Here is a 19950-nt window from a genome sequence, read left to right on the forward strand (position 1 = left end):
AAAAAAGTGGGGATATAGTTTCCCATTTGCTTTGCGGCATATATCAAAACAACTCTCAAATATAATGAATAGGGAAGTTTATTTTCGTCGCTTACAACAAAATAAAAACTTGTCATCATAATGATATTTGGGTTAATGTTTGTATACTCAAACATCAGCTATCACATTTGCTTGGGCAGTCTTAAATAACAAAAGGAAGTATACATTTATATCGACAGCAAAACACTTCTTCTCTTACTCTTACAAAATCTTCATAGTCTTCACCATTTAGGTATTATGCTATATTCTAACTGTTCTGTTCCTTAAGTAACTTAAAAAAAAGAAATACATACAAACTATCTAGGGACAATACCAAAGGACGTCTTACTATAATAGAAATTCATAATTAAATAGCACAATGTGAATAAAAGCACTGGTTATATATATCTATACGGCTAACCACCTTTCTTTTGCATTTGACTTACTTTCGAGATTTTCGCGGATCAAAAAATAAATTCTGAAATATGTTTTTATGTGAATAAATATTGATCTTACTTACATAAACAACAATGCTATCCAATGTCCATTTATAAAAAAGTTTGTAAGTCTGTAATAACTAGAGGCATCATCAGTAAGGCACATTTACTAGTGGGTATAGGCTATGTATTCAATATACTGTAAGCCACTGTATTTTCGCGAGACACGCATTTTTGCGTAATTTCCCAAAAAATCCCAATTATTGTACGGAACGTAGCTACAGAGCGAAACTATATTGTAATTTAACAACTCTTGGACGCAAATTTATGAATTTGCAAATGTGTTGAAATTAACATATAACTCGCGAAAATAAAGTTGCATACAGTATACAATTATTATAACAATAAAACAAAAAATCATAATGTTAAAATATGAACAAAATATTTTATCAATTTGTTCAAGAGCACGTTGTACATTTAGGAAAAACACTACAGTGAAGCATACAAGTTGTGCTTTAGGCTGGGCCATAATTGTGATTTTCACAGACGTGCTATCTTTTGTCATATAAGCAAAATCATTACATCTTTTACATGTTATCATTGTGACGTAATTACGTAATGCATGTTACATCATATATACGTGTGCAAAAAGTAATGAAGTAAAAATCGATATCGGAATTTTCTAACATAAAATATAGGATACATATCTGAAAAGAATGTTTTGGTAACTTGTTGCTTTTGTTGATATCATTTAAGTCTTTTTCACGGAGTTTCATTTCGTTAACATGCAGATGTTATTTCATAACAAGATTTTCGTTCCATCAGTCGTCCAATCGTTTTCCATTTTCTATCTCCATTTCATGAGGGTGATTGTCAATATCTGTTATAAATAACTACAATTGCACATAGAAAGTGACACCTGGAATAAATAATGAAATGAAACGATTAAAATTCCATTGATATATCTTAAGAAAACTATCAATAAAGTTAACAGAATATCAAATTAAATTCACTAAAATTACAACTAATTATTCTTTTACAAAGATATCTTACTAACAGTCACCTAGATTTGCCACACATATTAGAAAAAAAGTATTGGAGGCATTCATTCCCTTTTCAAGAAATTTATAATATACATGCACATTACATTTTTTGGCATTTCATTATACAAGTATTATAATTTAAATTATGGACGGCACAATGCTTGGGAATTGAGAAACACACATAAAGGTGTGTTAATATAAATATTGATAAGGGATAACGCTTGTCTATGGGTAACACTTATACATCACTTTCCGTACCATATTGTCTAGAAATTTATCCATAAATAAAACTCATAATGGGTGTTACTAAAAGCAACGACGTCATATTATATTTGTAGTAATGACGTCATATAATGCTCATAGAAACTTATCCATAAACTCATGTCATATTGTTTTGTAATTCAAATTAATGACGTCATGATGTATTCGCTGTTAGAGCGTCATTAAATCCTCGTAGAAACTTATTCACAAATATACATAAACTAATGTCATATTGTTATATAATTTAAATTAATGACGCCATGTTATATTCGCTTTTATGACGTCATGAAATGTTCGCAGTTACGATGTTCACTGTCTCAATTTTAACAACAATTATGAACCATAAACGTCAGCAATAATGTTGTCACGTGTGTGTAAATGTTAATGACGTCAGATTATCAGTTGGCTGCCACAGCCTGCTGTTGTTGTGTTTCATCTAAAGCTGGAGTTTCCTGTTGTTGGTTTTCTGTTTCTGTACCCTCCTCGTTCTCCAAGGTTTTCACACAATCTTTTATAGCCTTACGAGATCCCGGAGTGTTTTGGAGGTATGCAAAATATGTTCTGCGCATGTGCGGCCGATTGAGTGGATGAATTTCGTCTAATTTATGAAGATCCATCCGGTAAAAGTCGTCCTTTGTTCGTTTATAATCCTTGTTGACCTTCTTCTTTGCGTTTGAGCTGAATCTGTCTTTCAATTCCGTCCTGCCAATATAAAAATAATATTGTCTCAGAAACAATACTTATATATGATTCGAAGAAAATGCATAAAGATACTGCAAACTATTTTTCCGAGTGATTTTATTTTTGCGATTTAAGTTCCAAATCATGGTTTGAAATACTTTCGTATGTATCGTTTACTTCAATGTTTTCAATGAACGTTGGTGTGAAATGTTTCTGATTAAGTAATCAAGATATCAATATCACAATAAATGAAACTGTTCTAGCGTTTTCACAAAGCATACAATCACAAAGAAGTATGTGTATCCAAAAACCGAAGTGGCGTATTAGAAGAACAAGCATATACCTGAATTTCGCCACTTCATTGTAAGGGAACTTCTTGGTAGCATTTTCCTTTCCAGAATTGAAATCAACAACTGGGAACTTAGGGAGCCTTGTACTTCCTTCTTTAGGGGCGGCATCCTTCTTTTTCTTATGCCTGATAAAAGATGATATATCTTTATTATTATACTGCAATGATTGCATTAACTATTTACTGTCGTCAGTGTCCGATTTTCACTGGAAACGTACATTTTAAGCGATAATCAACCATGAATGGAAAATAGATGTCTTAATATTATACGATTATATATTTACATCTTTGTAAAATGTGCGATCCTAACGCACGAAACCTTTGAATAACAACATAAGCAGGAAAACTCGATGCATTCTTTCTTTAGCGCATTCAGATTGTTTAGACCTGGTTAGACCTGGTGAGATTTTCTTTTAATCTTTCAAATTCTGTTTATATCATTATATTAAAAATTAAAAGAATTATTACGATTTAGGTTTTTCCCGGCCTTGTCCTTTTGGTTGTTCTAACTTTGGTAGTACATTTTTGTCCATACGAAGGTCAATCCAGGGGTCACATAGTCCTATCGCCGTACTCCTGGTGGTGTAGCCTTGGTGGAAATCGTCCCCTTGCTGCCAACAAAAATATCATACATGTGTATAACTTCTAGCTGACACCCCCTGACAAAGGCTTACAATTCGTCTGTTTTTCATGTTTTAGAAAACGTGGATAATGAGTGTTTAAATGTTGAAGATATACTGGAAACTTCTAAAAAGATTTTCGTTCGTTTTTCGCGTCTGTTTACCGTATAGACGTTTATTTTTGGGAATCAAATTTTTTGCAATTTTGACAATTTAGAAAATTAAATTTAAGCGAATTTTATTTTTTCGATTTGTCTCCAAGAATATAATATTATATAACTCAACTGTCTCTTAATATTTGATTTCTCGAAATCACGAAAATGTCATCATAACCGAGTTTACGATATATCTAATATTGATTTATCGTAGAGCATTAAGTAAGATAGTTTTATGTGTAAACAAAATAAAACGGTTTTTTCCCCAATAAAATGATATCCACACTTAATGAGATATTATCGTGGCTAAGTAAGGGGAAGAATGGCGAGTAATACCATTTAGCTAAAGGGAAACATCGTAATGTAAGTACAGGGTTATCTAAATATATAAAGGGAACATCTAGGTCCCAAATAACTACCGTTCTTATTTGATTTACTGACCATTTTTTTTTTAAAAAAAAAAGGCATCTAGCGTGTAAAACCCATACGCCTTTTAAAAGGAGATACTGAACAAAATAGAGGTAAAATAGTTAGTAAACTACATCAGAAAGAACAATTTATGTGAAAACAACCCAAAATGGTTTTTAGTTTAAATCTAGCGACATGTTAGAAACAAAACAACACCGCAATTTAATTGTCCGGTTCACACATACATCTTAATCTAGGGAACGAAAAACATTATAGAGACAAATGTGAAAATTCCAAACACTATGCCGTTTTTACATATTTCGGAGTTCCCTCCCTTTCGGATAGGTAATCTGATGTCATAATTTTGTGACGTCGTTTTCTCTGTAAAAGTATGACGTTAACGTTAGGCCCATAAACACATGACGTCATAATCAATATGTACACGCAAGAGCAGATAACTCTGTAATATGCAAATTTGGAACACTTCACATCAATGATCTCACAGAATTATTGGATTCTTTACGTGCTAATGAAAATGGAGATTTAACTCTTGAGTTACTCATATAATGGATAGGCCCTATTACTATAGATAAATTGACATCAAAGAAGCCCTGAACGTCTTGTAGATTTGATCAGGACAATGGAATATGACCTTCTACTTGGATACAAATAAAGCTAAAATGAAATCGGGTAAAAGAGAACTTTGATTAGTGATGGTGTATTATACGTGATTTTCTGCAGCTCCATTTGGAAAACGAATTATCATGGCTTTACAAATGGAAGGTGAAATCATTGTTGGTGTAAATAGAAAATACTCGTGTATCTTTAAGAAATCTAACACATGGATAAAAAAATCGTGTTAGATTATTGGTGTTTTAAAAGAGGTGAATAAGGGAGGTAACTCGGTCCCTAAAAGTGTTTTAAGAAAGAGTGAGGAAGGGAGATAACTTCGGTCCCCATAAAGGTAACCCATTGCCAGGAAATGTGCTGGAAGGAAATGTAATATTAGTGAACACATATAAATGTACGTCAACAATTAATAAAAAACCACATGGGATATAATAACGAAGCTGAACCAATTAACTTTCTCTCATTGATGATAAATCAACAGCAAAAGTATGTTTATCTTAGGAATGTCCAAAGTCCTAAAATTCTGAATAGCGACAATTTGTCAAAATTTGCATATTTAAAATCAATAACAGTTATAAACTTTTAACTTGAATTTTAAGCCTAGAAATTTGATGTAAACAAATGGTTTAGCGATGTTACATAAAATTCTACATTCTGAAAGTACAGGGTATCTAGTGACCCGTCAATTTGTTATTTTGAATGCGTAAAATCTTGCTTATTTCAAAAGTAATCGGATCATTTAACGGGGCTGGAGTTCATTGATAAAAGCTTTACGTTCAACAACCAACTGCAAACAAAACCACAACAGGAGCAACTTTACTTTGCCGGTCCCCTGTTACTGTATAACATGAAATTTTCGTTGTGTTAAAAAAATCTTTGTTTTCATGGTTGCATTATTTTTATCGTTGTTACATCGTCTTACCACAAATATTTTATAAAACGAAAGGGTTCGAAATATCCAAACCTCCAACCCACGAGGAAAAGAACACAAATACGTCATGTTATACAGTAGGCACCTATATTGTTTTATCACTGCTAAGGGCGCAAGAGCCTTGCAAGACCGGCAAAGTAAAAACAAAAACCTCAGCAAGCATTTCTAACGGAAAAGGGAAGACAAAGAGCAGGAAACCCAGCTTACAGGAGGACGGCCACGACTGACAGGCCTCTGGGGCTGGAGTTCTTCATCAGGCTACAAAGATAAGTATGGAAATAACAAAACACCGTATACCGGAATCCCAACGTCAAGGTATGTTTACATCAACAACATGCCGCGTACCCTGGCTCCAATTTACGTCAGCAGCGTACCTCAAACCCCGAATATAAGCGCCCATAAAAAGCATAAGCAATTACAACGTAATGTCAAATTGTTTCCAATAATGTTTTATGATTAAAGCATTGTTTGACACCAGAACCCCAAAAACAATGTCAGTGCAAGGAAAAATTCAAAATACAACATTCTAAATTCTGAAATGCATTAATGCCTTTCGTGAACATTTCATTGAAAGTATGTTTTACATAACATTTTTCTCCCTTTTTGATGAAATATAGATTAACTGATAATTCAATAATAATAACATAGCGAGCAAGCTAAAAAAAGTTTTGAATAACATATGGTATTAGATAATACAATGCATATGCAGTATATGTATAGTCCTGTCACGTAGCTCGGACCGTACAAAGTAGTAGCAGAGGAATAGAGATGTAGATACATTAAGCATGAAACTTACATAAAGCTGATTATTGTGATTTTAAGTATTGTCATAATAAATTCATAAGGAATAAATAAAAAACATCAACTATATATTTTAGTCAGGTTAAATACTACATATATGTCATAAGAGTGAGAGGAACAGATTAAGGCATTTATCCGAATTCCCATTGTAAAAAGATTTTAAATTCAAATATTTTTAATGAGAAATATTGCTTTAATAATAAGATTACAATCTATTTGGTTAAACCAGTATAGTGTTTAGGTAGACTTTCAACGGTTATCTATATAACCAGATATTATCCCGGCTGATTTCGTCGTTTCATATTTCAGAATTAGCTCCCTTGCGGGTAGGTATATTCATTGTGACGTCATTATTTTGTGATCGAAACTCTTTGAAAAGTGTGACGTTACGCTCGAAAACACATGATGTCAGAATCAATACCTACCCGCAAGGGCAGATAACTGTAATATGCAAAAGCAGAATAGTTTAATAGAATAATACCACTACAGGAGAACAATGCATTATCTACTTACCAGGTTGATCAGGTAGTTAGGTACGTATGTATTGTAGTACGGCTCCAGGCTCGTCCAGACGAACGGCACGTGTTCTTTGCTAAAAAAAAAAAACTCTTCTTCAACGGTGATATTTACATGTATCAATCAAACCAAGTGATTCTTAATATACCGAAAGGTCGATATGTTTAATCTTATAATCTATGTACTTTCAAACACATTCGCTAATGTAATGAAAACAACTATGTCTTCCTTTTACCAACTGATTTGTGCGGGGACGTAATTTCGAATTAATATGGCTATAAATTTCTTCACTGGGACTCAATTTCACGATTTATATATATTCAAATCTACTGTACTAAAAACTGGAGATTTTAAGACAAGATTTCGAGAGTTCTAATCAGTCTAAAAATCAGCTAGTTGATTGTTTGGTTAATTGGCCTTAACGTCCTATCAACAGCTTAATACAGCTAAGGAGAGCCTCCCCTGTATATGATTTGTATGTGTAAATGTTTTGTCGGTTGACTATGCGTATTTTAAAACAGCCAATATCTTTGTCTTTTAAGGATGACATCCTGTGTATGTATATGATGTGTTGTGTGTGTGCATATCTATGTTTTGGGTGGCTCTGATATATTAGTGATGTGTCTCCTTGCGATAGAGACATTCATACCCTTTTATAGTGCTATCTCACTGAACCGCTATTATTTCATAACAATCACCTCCTTTTGTGATAACGAAACTTACAATTGAGGTTTCTTAATGTTCTCTGCTTCCTTTCCGAGTCGTACCCGTAAACGTCTGAGTTCCTCTTGGAAATAATCTCGCTTCTTGTTGCCATCTGTGGAGAAATAAAGATGTTCATTTCATAGGAATTTAATTTCGCTTTCTTTGAAACCACATAAAAGGTTAAATGTTAACGCTTTTAACACAGGTTATATTAAACAATGAGGGATTGAAAAGTATTTTTCGTAATAACATCACGAGTAAACAAGTGAAGAATATGTTTTCGGTACATGATGACCTATCCTTATTTGATTCAGTTTATATTTTATAAGCAAAAAGGAGAAAATATCGAAAATTCAAAACTTTTCATCTTCAGAATGAGTCTGCTATCTTTGTTGTTGAGATGAATTTATTATACGTATCATTTATTAGCTTTAAATTTTGCCATCTATGATTTTGTTGTTGAATACAACGTAATTGATTAACATTGAACATATTGCAGTATTGATTTTTTCCTCAAGTACAGATATATATCGAATCCAAAGTTCTAAACTGTCTAAAAATTGATCATTGATGGCACCAACCTTCCGACATTCTCTGTAGTCCGGATAGTAATTGACATGTCATTGACATGTTATTGACATAGGTATGTAATTGACGTTATGTAAATAGGTATTTGGCAAGCATTAGACTATTAACTTATCACCAAGCTTATCTAAATCTAGGATGGGATTTGGATTAAGATATAAAAACTGGAAAAACAGGCATATGATGAAATATATTTATGACTTGTATGAATATCGATTATGTGATTTATATACACATGTATAATTAATATCTAAAATCTAATGTCAAATATAAGTTGAAATGTTAATTCCAAATGTTACATATGTAATAAAAATCTGGATTAATTTCACTAAGAATTTAAAAAAAAATTACAAAAATGTTTTTTTTTTCTGCCCGCAATTGAGGTGATTTATCAATTTGCTAGTTCTGGTGCTCATCTGTGAACTTTATGCAATGTATATATGTGTGTGTTTTGGTGTCTTATATCTATAATATGAATATTGTTATCTTTCGAGTTTAAAAGTAAATGAAACAGACAAAATATGAAATGATAATGAAACCACAAAATGAAATATAAAATGATTATAAAATTCACAATGTAACGTTAGCAGCGAAAACATAAAACCATGACATATAACTATAATGATATATATTGTGTGGTATTAGTAATACAATGTATACTGATAATAGAATAAATATAAAGATAATCCATTTTTCTACAAAAAGCTAACTAACACATATACATACAAGATAATAGATATACAGGACAATACATTACAGAAACATATTATGATTTTCCGTGTATATTTAAAAAAAAGTAAATGTGCATTTCATATCTTTAGTGGAACTAACGAGAGGCACCTTGGTGTCAAAGCTATTGTACAAATAACATAGTGTTTTCCTGAAAACAATCTATGAAATTGTGAAAAATAAATTCGGAAGTTGTAAAATTGTTATCCTTGGTCACTTGGTCATATAAGCTCACATAAGTTTGTTAATCTAATACTTTCGGGTTAACAGGAGGATATAAACCATTACGATATGACAAAACACAATTTATCGAATACAGTCAATACCATGACATCTAAGGTTGTTTTTTTTCACAATTACATTATTTACATATTGTAACTCTACTGGAAGTGCGCGAATCGATCATTCCGCTAACAAGTTCAAATCGATTCTACTATTCATTTTGAGTCCTTTCACAGTATTCTTATGATATCCAATAATTGATAGTGAGTTATTATATTTGTATAGAAACTTTCAGTCATGAAAGATATGCAACACCATACTACAACATTATAATCAAATAAATAAATCGTATTATCGCATGACTTCAACATTAATTATTACATATGACCTATAATAAGTTATAACAAGTTATCTCCCCTTTGTAAACTAAAGTGTTACTACAAGACGCATATCGTGGGTAGAAGTATATGCAGATGCGCATGCATTATCTACCTTTGCCTGTTTTGGTATATTATCGTGTGATTTTAACATGAACTAATAATATAACCTATAACAAATTATAACAAATGATTATAAATTATCTCCCTTTGATAATATAAAGTGTTACTACAAAACGGATACCGTGGAGGGTAGTATATGCACATGCGCATGCATTACCTACCTTCGCCTTTTTTGGCGGGTTTGTTCTTCTTATTGTCTCGTTTTTGTCCTAGTTTGTTTAAGAAAACAAACGAATGAGGCACCAGAAAAATGGTTTAGTTCAAAATATACATTACTGTTAAAACTGGGCGACATCAAATAAAATTAAGCACAATGGAAAGCAACAACAGTAAAACAAATAAAAATATATTGCAATTCGATGATGAAAGACAATAATAACGGTATTTGTTGCGTGATAGCTCTCCTATAATTCAATAATTAACTTTCTTTGCCAAGAATATCAAATACAAAAATTACTTTTTGATGGCTATATATTATACTATATCTAAGGATCGCTAAGTCTTGACAACATTTATAATCGATAACTATATTGAAATAATGTAAATGTATCATTCTGACAATAGCAACATTCTCTTTAACAAATACATTCTTTTGTAGCGAAATTGAAAATACATGCAGGTGATTCCATTCTCAAAGCAAGCATGTTTTTACATTTGTTCATTCAAATTTCTCTCGCACACGTAAATATGTAAATATGACAATATGTTATTTCATATATGATATGTATATCACTAAATATGTGTTATATAGTGATATTAATACGGTATTAATTCTAAATTACTACGCATGCTATATAGTGAGAATATACAAGTGATTTAATCCTTATCCTCATTTAGCTGAACCTCTTATTTTGTTTACATCATTTGTGAAGGTCCTCTACCTTTCCGGAGTAAGATTTAAAGGTTTCTTAAAAAACATTAATACCATAAGAAAATACATATCGATGACCTAAGTTGAGGTCATAACACCAAATAATGTAATGATTCCTGTGTAATATATGATAACTGTTGATTCATTTCGCTGTTCTGCGGCTGGCGCAGTTATAGTCAACTACTGCGCTGTATTTAGGACGACGGCGGGAAACATAAGACGACCCGCGTAATGAAAATATTACTTAAATTAAATCAAATGAATGAATACTGCCTGGTCTAGGGCAATACACTCATGTCGCCTGGGGCTGTAATTGCATGGCTACTCATGCAAAAAAGCATTGTAACACCACAGCGTCAACAAAATTACTATTTTCTAAGTACATTTTTTTCAGAAACAAGGCAGTGTTTACTTTAAAAGATGCAAACAATGAGATTTACTTTGGAAATATCAAACATTTTTCATGTATGGAGATTTGACTTACAGTCGCGTTTTTTCCCCAATTTATCCTAAAATGGCGGAAAATGAAAGTAGTGAAATTGCCATAAAACGTCTAGGTATGAGGGAAAAATACTTCCTACGTAGATATGACGGATAGGGATAAATTATTCCTACGGTATCACAAAATGTTGTAAGACCGTCGGCAAGCCTCAGCTTTTACAACATTTTGTGGCCCTTGAATAGAATATCCCTGTTTTCACGAGAGTATCGTGTGGCAAGATTGAAAGGGATACTTTTACGATCACCAGATCTACTTGTTTGCCTCGAAATTTAATTCATTAAAAATAATTCCTATATATATATATCATGACAAAATTCTATAACGTCTTTTACATATTGTTTCAGTGAAAATCGCAAAAAACACTCCCAGCTATGCTGTGTAGCCTCACATTTGTAAGTTACGCCTGTTGCTGTATGTAAATTGTTTTAAGTGATATGTTTTCACCTTCTTAAGGCTATATCATCAGTTAATGATATATATCCTTGTAGTTTTACTTGCACTCTTTTTAGTTGCCCTATAAAAGATAATTTAGATGCTTCCCCGTATTATGACCGCATTAGTTAATAATATAAACCTTGTTTAATTACATGTACCCATTTTAGTTGGCCTTCAAAAGAGACCGCAACAAACCGTCAAAAGCACGATAACAACAATAGCAGTTGACATGTTGAGAGGGTTAGTGAAAGCAGTCTAAAAACAGAGCTATCTAGTCAGCAACTGTGAGTGTAAGAAAAGCAAAAAGCCATACATTCCTATAAAAAGAGTTCATGCGAAAAGTATTTAGTTACAGAGGACCATTTCAGACTGAATGCGTGCGCATAAAAAGACAGGAAGTGGTGTTTGCAGCGAGAAAATCTATCGGAACAAAGAATGTCGGAAGGCATTTCGGAATCGTGTTTTGGGAATCCATGCGGTATATAAAGAATTCAGGCAGAATAATCACCTCTGCTTATCATGCTGCCGGATTGAGAGGTCTTTGGACGTCTGAGAGAGACAAAGGAAGTAGACTTGACAGTAGTTTCTGGTTTATGTTCGGGTCTTCTAAAGGGTGCACTACGTGAAGTAGTTCGAGATGCATGCTTACGTGCTGGCGAGGATGTGTCGGACGTCGTATGCTTACGTGGAGTAGATGAAGAACTGGACACAGACGAGGAATTGGTGTTACCTTTGGTTTTCGTTGCGTTAGGAGGAGCTTTTCTTGTCTTAACATTATCATCCATCCTTACACTCTTTCTAGATTGCTGTATCTGAGTTTGATTATCAGGTTTTGGTTTTTCTTTCTGATCGCCAGTTCTTTTGTTGCTCGATCTAGAAGACATGGAACTTGCAGATCCGCGCGATTTCTTTTCGTCGTCTTTAGTTTCTCGGTACGTTTCGTCAGGTATTTCCTTGTGTTCTTCAGTTTCGCTATCATCTACCCCCGAGTCCCTTTCCTCAGGTTCTTGTCTAACCTGGTGTTGTCTTTCAGCTTCTTTATCGTTCGTCTGCCGTTCATCTGTATTTGAAACTGTCGTCTCGTTTGTTTCTTCGTACGTCTGGTCCGGTTTATTATCCTCTTCATCGTCGTGTTTCTCCTGTTTAGTCTCAGTTGTTTGTCGTTCTACGGCTATTTCCTCTTTTTCATCATCTCTGTCCGAATGATCCGTTTGGCCTTTCAGTTCTTCTGATGAAACATTGTCATCGTCTTGTTTTTCCTGCGAAGGTATTTGGATAATTTCTTTTTCAGTCGTTCGTTCATCAGAAGTTGCCGGTTCTGAATAATATTTCTCATTTTCTTTAGATGTTTCCTCTATAAAATAGTCATGGGATGTTTCGGAAACATCGCGATTATCTTTATTGTTAGTATCTTCCTGTTGCTCCATCATGGCGTGTGATTTTTGCTGATCTATAACAGTGTTCTGATTATCTGATGAATGGGATCTGTTTCTATTCTCGTTTGTCGTCGAAGATTCAAGATTATGTTCAGAATCAGATTCGGTTTTAATAACAGATTCTTGATTATTTTCTCTATCATTTATGGAAGTTCCTGATTCTTCTTGTTGACCGGAAGTATCAGATTGCTCTTTAGTTTGAACAATGGGAGTGTCGTTATTAGAATCCTTCTTTACACTTTCATTCTCTGTTTCACTCACATTAGTCGAGTTTATGTTTGCTTTTTCTAAATTGTCATCTTTATCAGAATTCTCCACTTCTGTGCTACTTTTCTCGTGTGGTGGTTTATTAGATCCAGCCTCTCGATCATGTGATGTATTGTTTCGCTCCTCAGTTTTAATGTTTTCACTCTCTTTGTTTATATCGGATGCAGCTTCGTTTGTGGTTTTAAAATTTGCAATTTCAACACTCTCAGACGGCATAGTCATTTCTGCAGTTTCAACAGATTGCACTGGTTTAGTGTCAATTACCCTATCCTCTTCCAAACCCTCTTTGGGTTGTATTTCATCAGCTTCTTTAGATTCAGCATAAAAATCTTTAGTTTTTTCGTCAGAGTCTTTTTTCACTGAATCATTTGTCAATTTTGTTTCTTCTTCGGTGCTTTCCTTTGCTGAATTATCGGATTTTAACTCCGATGCATCTGCTGTTTTTGTCTCTATGCTTGATTGATTTGTTATTTCAGTCTCATCTGGTTCTTCTTCAATGCGTTCATTTGATCCATGTAGCTGTAGTTTTTTGCTTACTGCCTGAAGTAGGTGATCTGTATTGAATTGTCCTAAAGAAAGATCAAGATCTGATAACATGTTTGTTCCATTCTTTCTCATATCTATTTATAATCAAAAACGAAAACGTATACAATATTAGTGTATAGAATTAAACCAATGTCTCCATATTAGGTGTTATGCGTAATATGGCGCCGCCCCTAAGATCACGTGCGCTTCAAATCCTTATTAGGAGTGTTACTAATTGATGACTCCATCACCAAGTACCGTACACTGACCATTTAGTATCACTCACATGTTTGTTTCAAGCATATGATATTTCATAAAAACACATTTCACGACCACGCATTGAGGAAATATTCAAAAATAAAGGTTTGAGCTTGCTTTTTAATCCCACGCATTCAATTTTTTGTACGTACATATATCGATATATGAATAAATGATGTTTAAAATAAGATATTTGAAAATGTTTACTCCGCACATAATGAAAAATTATATACTTTGAATGTTCCGTAATTAGGAGTAAATATTACCCATTGTACAGTGTATAAGGATGTTCATTACCAAATTATATAATTAGTAAGTGATGATTCAATTTCAATTGTGGTTTTTGTATATTTTAAATTCAAAATATTCCTGAAAGACCGTTTAAAACTCAATAATATATACAATGCGCCAACCTTTTCTGTTGCATGAATGCTGAATACACATATTATATGAATTGTAATGAGGAAAGTGCGAATTGTTGATGAAACACTCATTAATCTTTGTAGTTTAATGCAACAATGTGTCTTAATACTTACATAAAGTATAGGTGTTGTGAGATTTAAAAAAAATACTACATTAATAATCAGTTCATAGGTAATTACCCATATAAATACAAATATGTAACTCATTATCGTGTGTACTGTATAGCAACTAATACTAGCGAGGTTTTAATTTCGCTAAATTCGCCTTTCGTTATTCGATTAAATAATCTTAGTAAGAAATGTACCAACTCTCAAATGTCAAATCAAATATTTATTTTTATTGATAGGTAAATACGGATAAACAGTGCTTTAAGTTAAATGTTTTGTGCCCAATAAAATATGTAAAAAGGTGCATGTGAAAATAATATATATGAGAAGTGTAATTTTGTGGTGTTGAATTATTGCATAAATAGAGTTTAAGCATATATTAAGCCGTAAGCGATTTCTTGTATATTTCAAGCGAAACAGTTTTGAAAATGTTGTTAAAATCACGAAGATGATAACGTAAAAAGTTTTGTATGTATCTTCTAAGTGCTATGTAAAAAAACATAAATGATAGTTTTTATTGAAAAATGAATATATAGTTTTCTACATACTACGGCACACATATATAAAATATTTAACTTCTAAACTAAATTAAAAGTATACGTAAAAGAAATTATTCCATAGTATGTTTAAGAAATACTGATTCCTTTGTAAAATTTAATGCAAAGTGAAACATATGTTTTGTATGAATTTACGAATCATAATCATAACGATCGTGACCGAAAAAAATTTCCAACACAAGATGATAGTCAAGAAATCCTTAATATGTCGCAATCGGAATTCATCGTAAATAATATAATTTCATGCAGTGAAACGATATCTGCATATGTATATCCCTAATGGAATGTTTGGTTAAATTTAAATTTGGTATATATGCATGCATTTTTTTCAAATGTTGATGACGTCATACCTGCATCTTCGTCATCCTGGTCTGGTTCTGTGTCGGCGGGCTTTTGTTTTTCTTCTCGTGGTGATTTTACTTCCTCCTGTTGTTTTGTTTTACTGTGTGTTGACTGGGCGTCCTCGTCTCCCTAAAACAAACAAATAGATAAACAATTAAATAAATATCTATAGGATCTATATACCAAAATGTATATAGGTAAGGTAATATAAAAGCAATGAATTAATTTTACGAGATAAACAATCACTTATATTTCCATAGGTGACGTCCTTCCCCCCCCAAAAAAAAAAAACAACAACAAAAAAGAAATATTATAAAATAAATCAATAAACAAAGTTATAGAATTTGCTAAATGAATATTCACTAGCACTTCCAGAAGTATCAGAAATGTTCTATGGAATCAAGTTTGATATTTAGTCTTCGTTTTGCCTTTCGTAAATCTTTGAAGAATGCTTTTTGTGACAAGTTTCCAGTCGATGTTTTATTTACAAGTGTCTTCTTCGTACAGATATCCAAATTTTAAGGTCAAACGTAAAAAAATAATCCAGCAAAATTGCATTCTCTCTCAGATCTAGGGCACACTCCTTGTCCTTGTTCACAGTCCTAGCGTAGGTCTAAATCGAAAATGGTAGCTGGTATCTAACAACGGTCTATTATACCAAACCATTTCACGTATACATATGTGTTTAACGAATCAGTGTCCATAGCATGACGCATTGAAAAAGGATACGCTTTTGATAACAAATGAATAACCTATATAATTTTCTGTAGACTCACAAATTATGTCAATTATACACAGTAGATATTCTTCGTCAGTAAGCTAGGGACAATGCTGGTCAAATATTTAAACTTTGTAAAAATAAATCTAAAGAGAAATAATTGTTGTGAAAATTCTAAAGGTTTCCAAATTTTCTTTCGGGATAATATCTACAGTACCCCGAATTTACAATTTAAACAACACCATGTTTAACTATATATTCATTTACAGTACCTCTACAACAATAGCTTTGAATGTGGTCAAGAAAATTGATTTATCAAAAGCAAAAATTATCAACTTTGAGAAGAATTTAGGGCTCGTTTGATTAAAGTTACTGGCATAAAGGGAAGTGTGTTCCCGAAAAACAGTATACTGGCAAAGGTTATTCCGATTATAACCTAGATAACATGCATGTATTGATGAAAAAAGGTGTTTCTGATTCTAATTCACATTTTTTTTATTATTTTGTTAATTATCAGCCCATATTAAAAAAAGCGTATTTCCTAATGAGACGGGACGGTATCCTATGTTATAAAACATATCTATAAAAGTCACCAAAAGGGTATTATCAAATGTCCTTTATAGACAGGTGTCCTGTATACAGATGTCAATTATAGAGTAAATTTCATCACATAGAGCTGGTATGTCTGCCCTTCATAGACAATCGTCCTTAACATAGAGGTGTCTTTATAGACAAATATCCTTTATAAAGAAGTATCCTTCATATAGGTTTCCTCTATACACATGTGTTCTTTAGAAAGAGTTATCCTTTATAGACAAGTATCCTTTCTATAGAGGTTTACTTTATAGTAGATTTGACCTATTTGTCCTTAATACATATATTTCAAGTACCAAAAGCTAATATTCTACTGGGTATTTCAAATGGGTACATATATATTCTAGTAAACCATATCACATCTATTGGGAGTCTACTAGAGTCTTGTGTATTTGATTTTGTAGAATTCCGTACGTACTGAATGCTCATCGCGTCTCTAATTCTCGAAAAAAAATTAATGCATCTGTCAACTTTAGAATATAGCAATGACTTACAATATACTACATGAAAATCCTTAACAAAGGACAATATCCTTGAGAGTATACTCTTGTGTATATGATTTTGTGGAATTCCATATGCAATGACTGTTTAGTGCGGATCTAATTATCGAAACAAATGACTCCATCCGTCCACTTAAGAAAACAGCAGTGACTATTATATAGAAATCATCAACAAGGGAAATATCTATTGAGAGTAAACTAGTATTTTGTAGAACTACATATCGAATGGGACAGAAGACGTATTGACATAAAGTCCTCTCGGTGGCAATCGACTTGCGCTTTCTCTTGAATTACTGACGTGTGACTGGGTTATTACCTTTTATCCACAGTTTATATTAACCGTTACATGGTTATGGAGCATTGATAACCTCTTAATGTCGATTTATATTCAGACGCACTCAATAAATCTATCGACGTGTATATTTTTATGTAATTATTCTAAATTATTTATCATTTACCACTATAATCAGACATATTGGCGTCAATAGGCAGCATGTAAATTTCTATAGCTATGCTATGTTTATATAAGTTAAAATTTATGGGTTTTTTGTTCTATCGATTAATGTATAATTTGAATTTATATAAAACGTACTTGTTGGACTTTCAAAGAATATTTTAGGAATATGAATGTATTGAATATTATTTATTCATTAAATGTGGAATATATATGATGTTCTACGGTATCAACTACCCTGTGCTAAAAATACATTCGTTTGTTGTCCGCCCGTCCATTTTCAAGAATCAATATAATCATCCATTCATTCATTCATTTTATCAATTCATCAATCCGTCCGTTCACCCATCCATCCATTCGTCCGTCCGTCAATAATTCATCCATCTCTCCATCATCGATACATTCATACACCATCATCCAACCGTCAGTCCGTCCGTCTGCCCATCATCCATCCATCCATACATCACCCATACGTCCTTCCGTCCGTTATCCATCCATCTATCCACCGTCTCATCCATATTCATTTCATTCACTTAATCATTCATTCATTCATTCATTCATTCATTCATTCATTCATTCAATCATTCATTCAAAGACGCCATCATCTTTTCATTTACCCAAACGAATTCGTATGTCGTTCATGGTTTTGTAGTTTCCACCAATACCTATTTCATATTTCCAAATCCCCAGCATTGATCATCTTCCCGTCGTTATAACATTTGCCCACATTCACCTGAACACTCTGGCCTGTAGATATAATCGATACCACACACAACAGTTGTAATGAGCTCGTTAATGCTATGTAAGCTCATTTGTTTTACAAACTCTAAGCTTCCTCGGTATTGATTTTTTAATATTTCCTTTTTGGCTTTGTTTGGCGTTACGTGTCATTAGTAAATGTTCATATCATGATCATATACCGATTTTACAGGGGTGACCTTGTATCATTGCTTTGACGTGTTGAACAATGAAGTAAACAATGTTGCTATGCAGTGTGCAGTTTACGTGTTTGATACTGCACCAATTTTCTGTCACCACTCACCAACTTACATCGTTTCTATGAATATATTTATGATGAGTAATAGAGAAAAGTACTTCTTTGTGATCAAAATATCAGATTTCTCTTTTCAAAAACATATATAACCCTTGATATTGTGGGTCTGACACTAGACGTCGACATTATGACAGATAGATGTTACCATATATATATTTGGCATACTGTCTAGGTCTGGTGTCAGGACCAGCGTTTCTCGGACTAATCTTTATGCTAAAAATATCAGATTTCTTCTTTTCAAAATTAAAGTTCCCTCTTTCAACCGACCCTCGATAAATTGGCATCTTAAACGCTAAGAGTTTGTCTATGAATTCGAGTGTACAAAATACGTGTTTTCCGACTCTAAATTATACTTTACTATCCACTTCTATTTGCATGTTGATAAAACACGGCGGAAATGTGTCTGTAAGCAATTAACAAACATTTAATAATTGCAGTAGCACTTATGCGTTTGTCAACTATATATTTTTCCACAGACGTAGGATAACATATATTTATGGTTATAAAATACTGGTATACGAGGGGATGTTCCAAACGTAATGTCACTTGCCTTATTTCTCCAAAACTGTGAAAGTTTTAATCATTTTATGTTTCCCTGTCCTTCAAAATATTCACCAGCTGTCTGAATACACCTTTCAAACTGCCAATAAAATTTTGAAAGCATTGTTCATAGTCTTTAATGGGCACAGTCATAAGAAACTGATAAACAGCAGTCATAAGGGCATTTCTTGACTTATATCTCTTGTCCTGACAGTTGACATAGGGTACGATTTGCACGAAGTAAAGTCTAGATGGCATTATTTTGGAACACCCCTCAAAAAACTTATTGTTTGTAAGTTTTTTTCCCTGTTTTCTTTTTTAATGTGTTGACCTGGATATGTTGCGATCTAGATATATTGACTTATCTGGAATCAGACCATGATCATGTGATAAAACGATAACTAGTAAAACATGCATTCAATATGCATAAGTCAACTTCGTCTGATTCAATATTCATAAGTCAACTTCGTCTGATGTATAAATAATGAATCGAGATAAGCGGGCGGTAGTTATGTAGTTGTTTACATTCAATGGTTTATTACCACGGCATCAAGTACTTTTTTAAGAGATGAGCTCTTCATTAAGTGGAAGACTATATAGTTACTTAACAACATTTTCAAAATTAGTTTTACAGAGAAAAAAGTATGCTAAACATGGAATATCGCTAAATAAACCAAGCACATGACATACAGTAACGATTACGAGGACGGATTATCATACCATGTATATCAACGATTTATACCAATGATGATAATACTCTTAATTTGTTTTTGAAC

General features: G+C 32.8%; 1 protein-coding gene across 4 annotated transcripts in view; it reads right to left on the bottom strand.

Annotated features, from left to right (window-relative positions):
* Window positions 1-60: 60 nt before the first annotated feature.
* LOC138309119 (protein starmaker-like) overlaps window positions 61-19950 on the bottom strand; it is a 32715-nt gene continuing 12825 nt past the window's right edge. The window contains exons 2-10 of one of the 4 annotated variants that reach the window (XM_069250263.1): window positions 15323-15443; window positions 11908-13671; window positions 9753-9800; window positions 7574-7667; window positions 6848-6926; window positions 5741-5791; window positions 3258-3400; window positions 2784-2915; window positions 61-2461 (exon numbers count right to left, since the gene is read on the bottom strand). In XM_069250263.1, the coding sequence (XP_069106364.1) occupies window positions 2158-2461; window positions 2784-2915; window positions 3258-3400; window positions 5741-5791; window positions 6848-6926; window positions 7574-7667; window positions 9753-9800; window positions 11908-13671; window positions 15323-15443 (2736 nt within the window). In that variant the 3' untranslated portion in view covers window positions 61-2157. The remainder of the gene's footprint in view (window positions 2462-2783; window positions 2916-3257; window positions 3401-5740; window positions 5792-6847; window positions 6927-7573; window positions 7668-9752; window positions 9801-11907; window positions 13672-15322; window positions 15444-19950) is intronic. The other 3 variants (XM_069250267.1, XM_069250264.1, XM_069250266.1) reach the window with 3 other exon arrangements.

The sequence above is a fragment of the Argopecten irradians genome, chromosome 15 (assembly GCF_041381155.1).
Source record: "Argopecten irradians isolate NY chromosome 15, Ai_NY, whole genome shotgun sequence".
In the NCBI taxonomy this organism is placed as follows: Eukaryota; Metazoa; Mollusca; class Bivalvia; order Pectinida; family Pectinidae; genus Argopecten; species Argopecten irradians.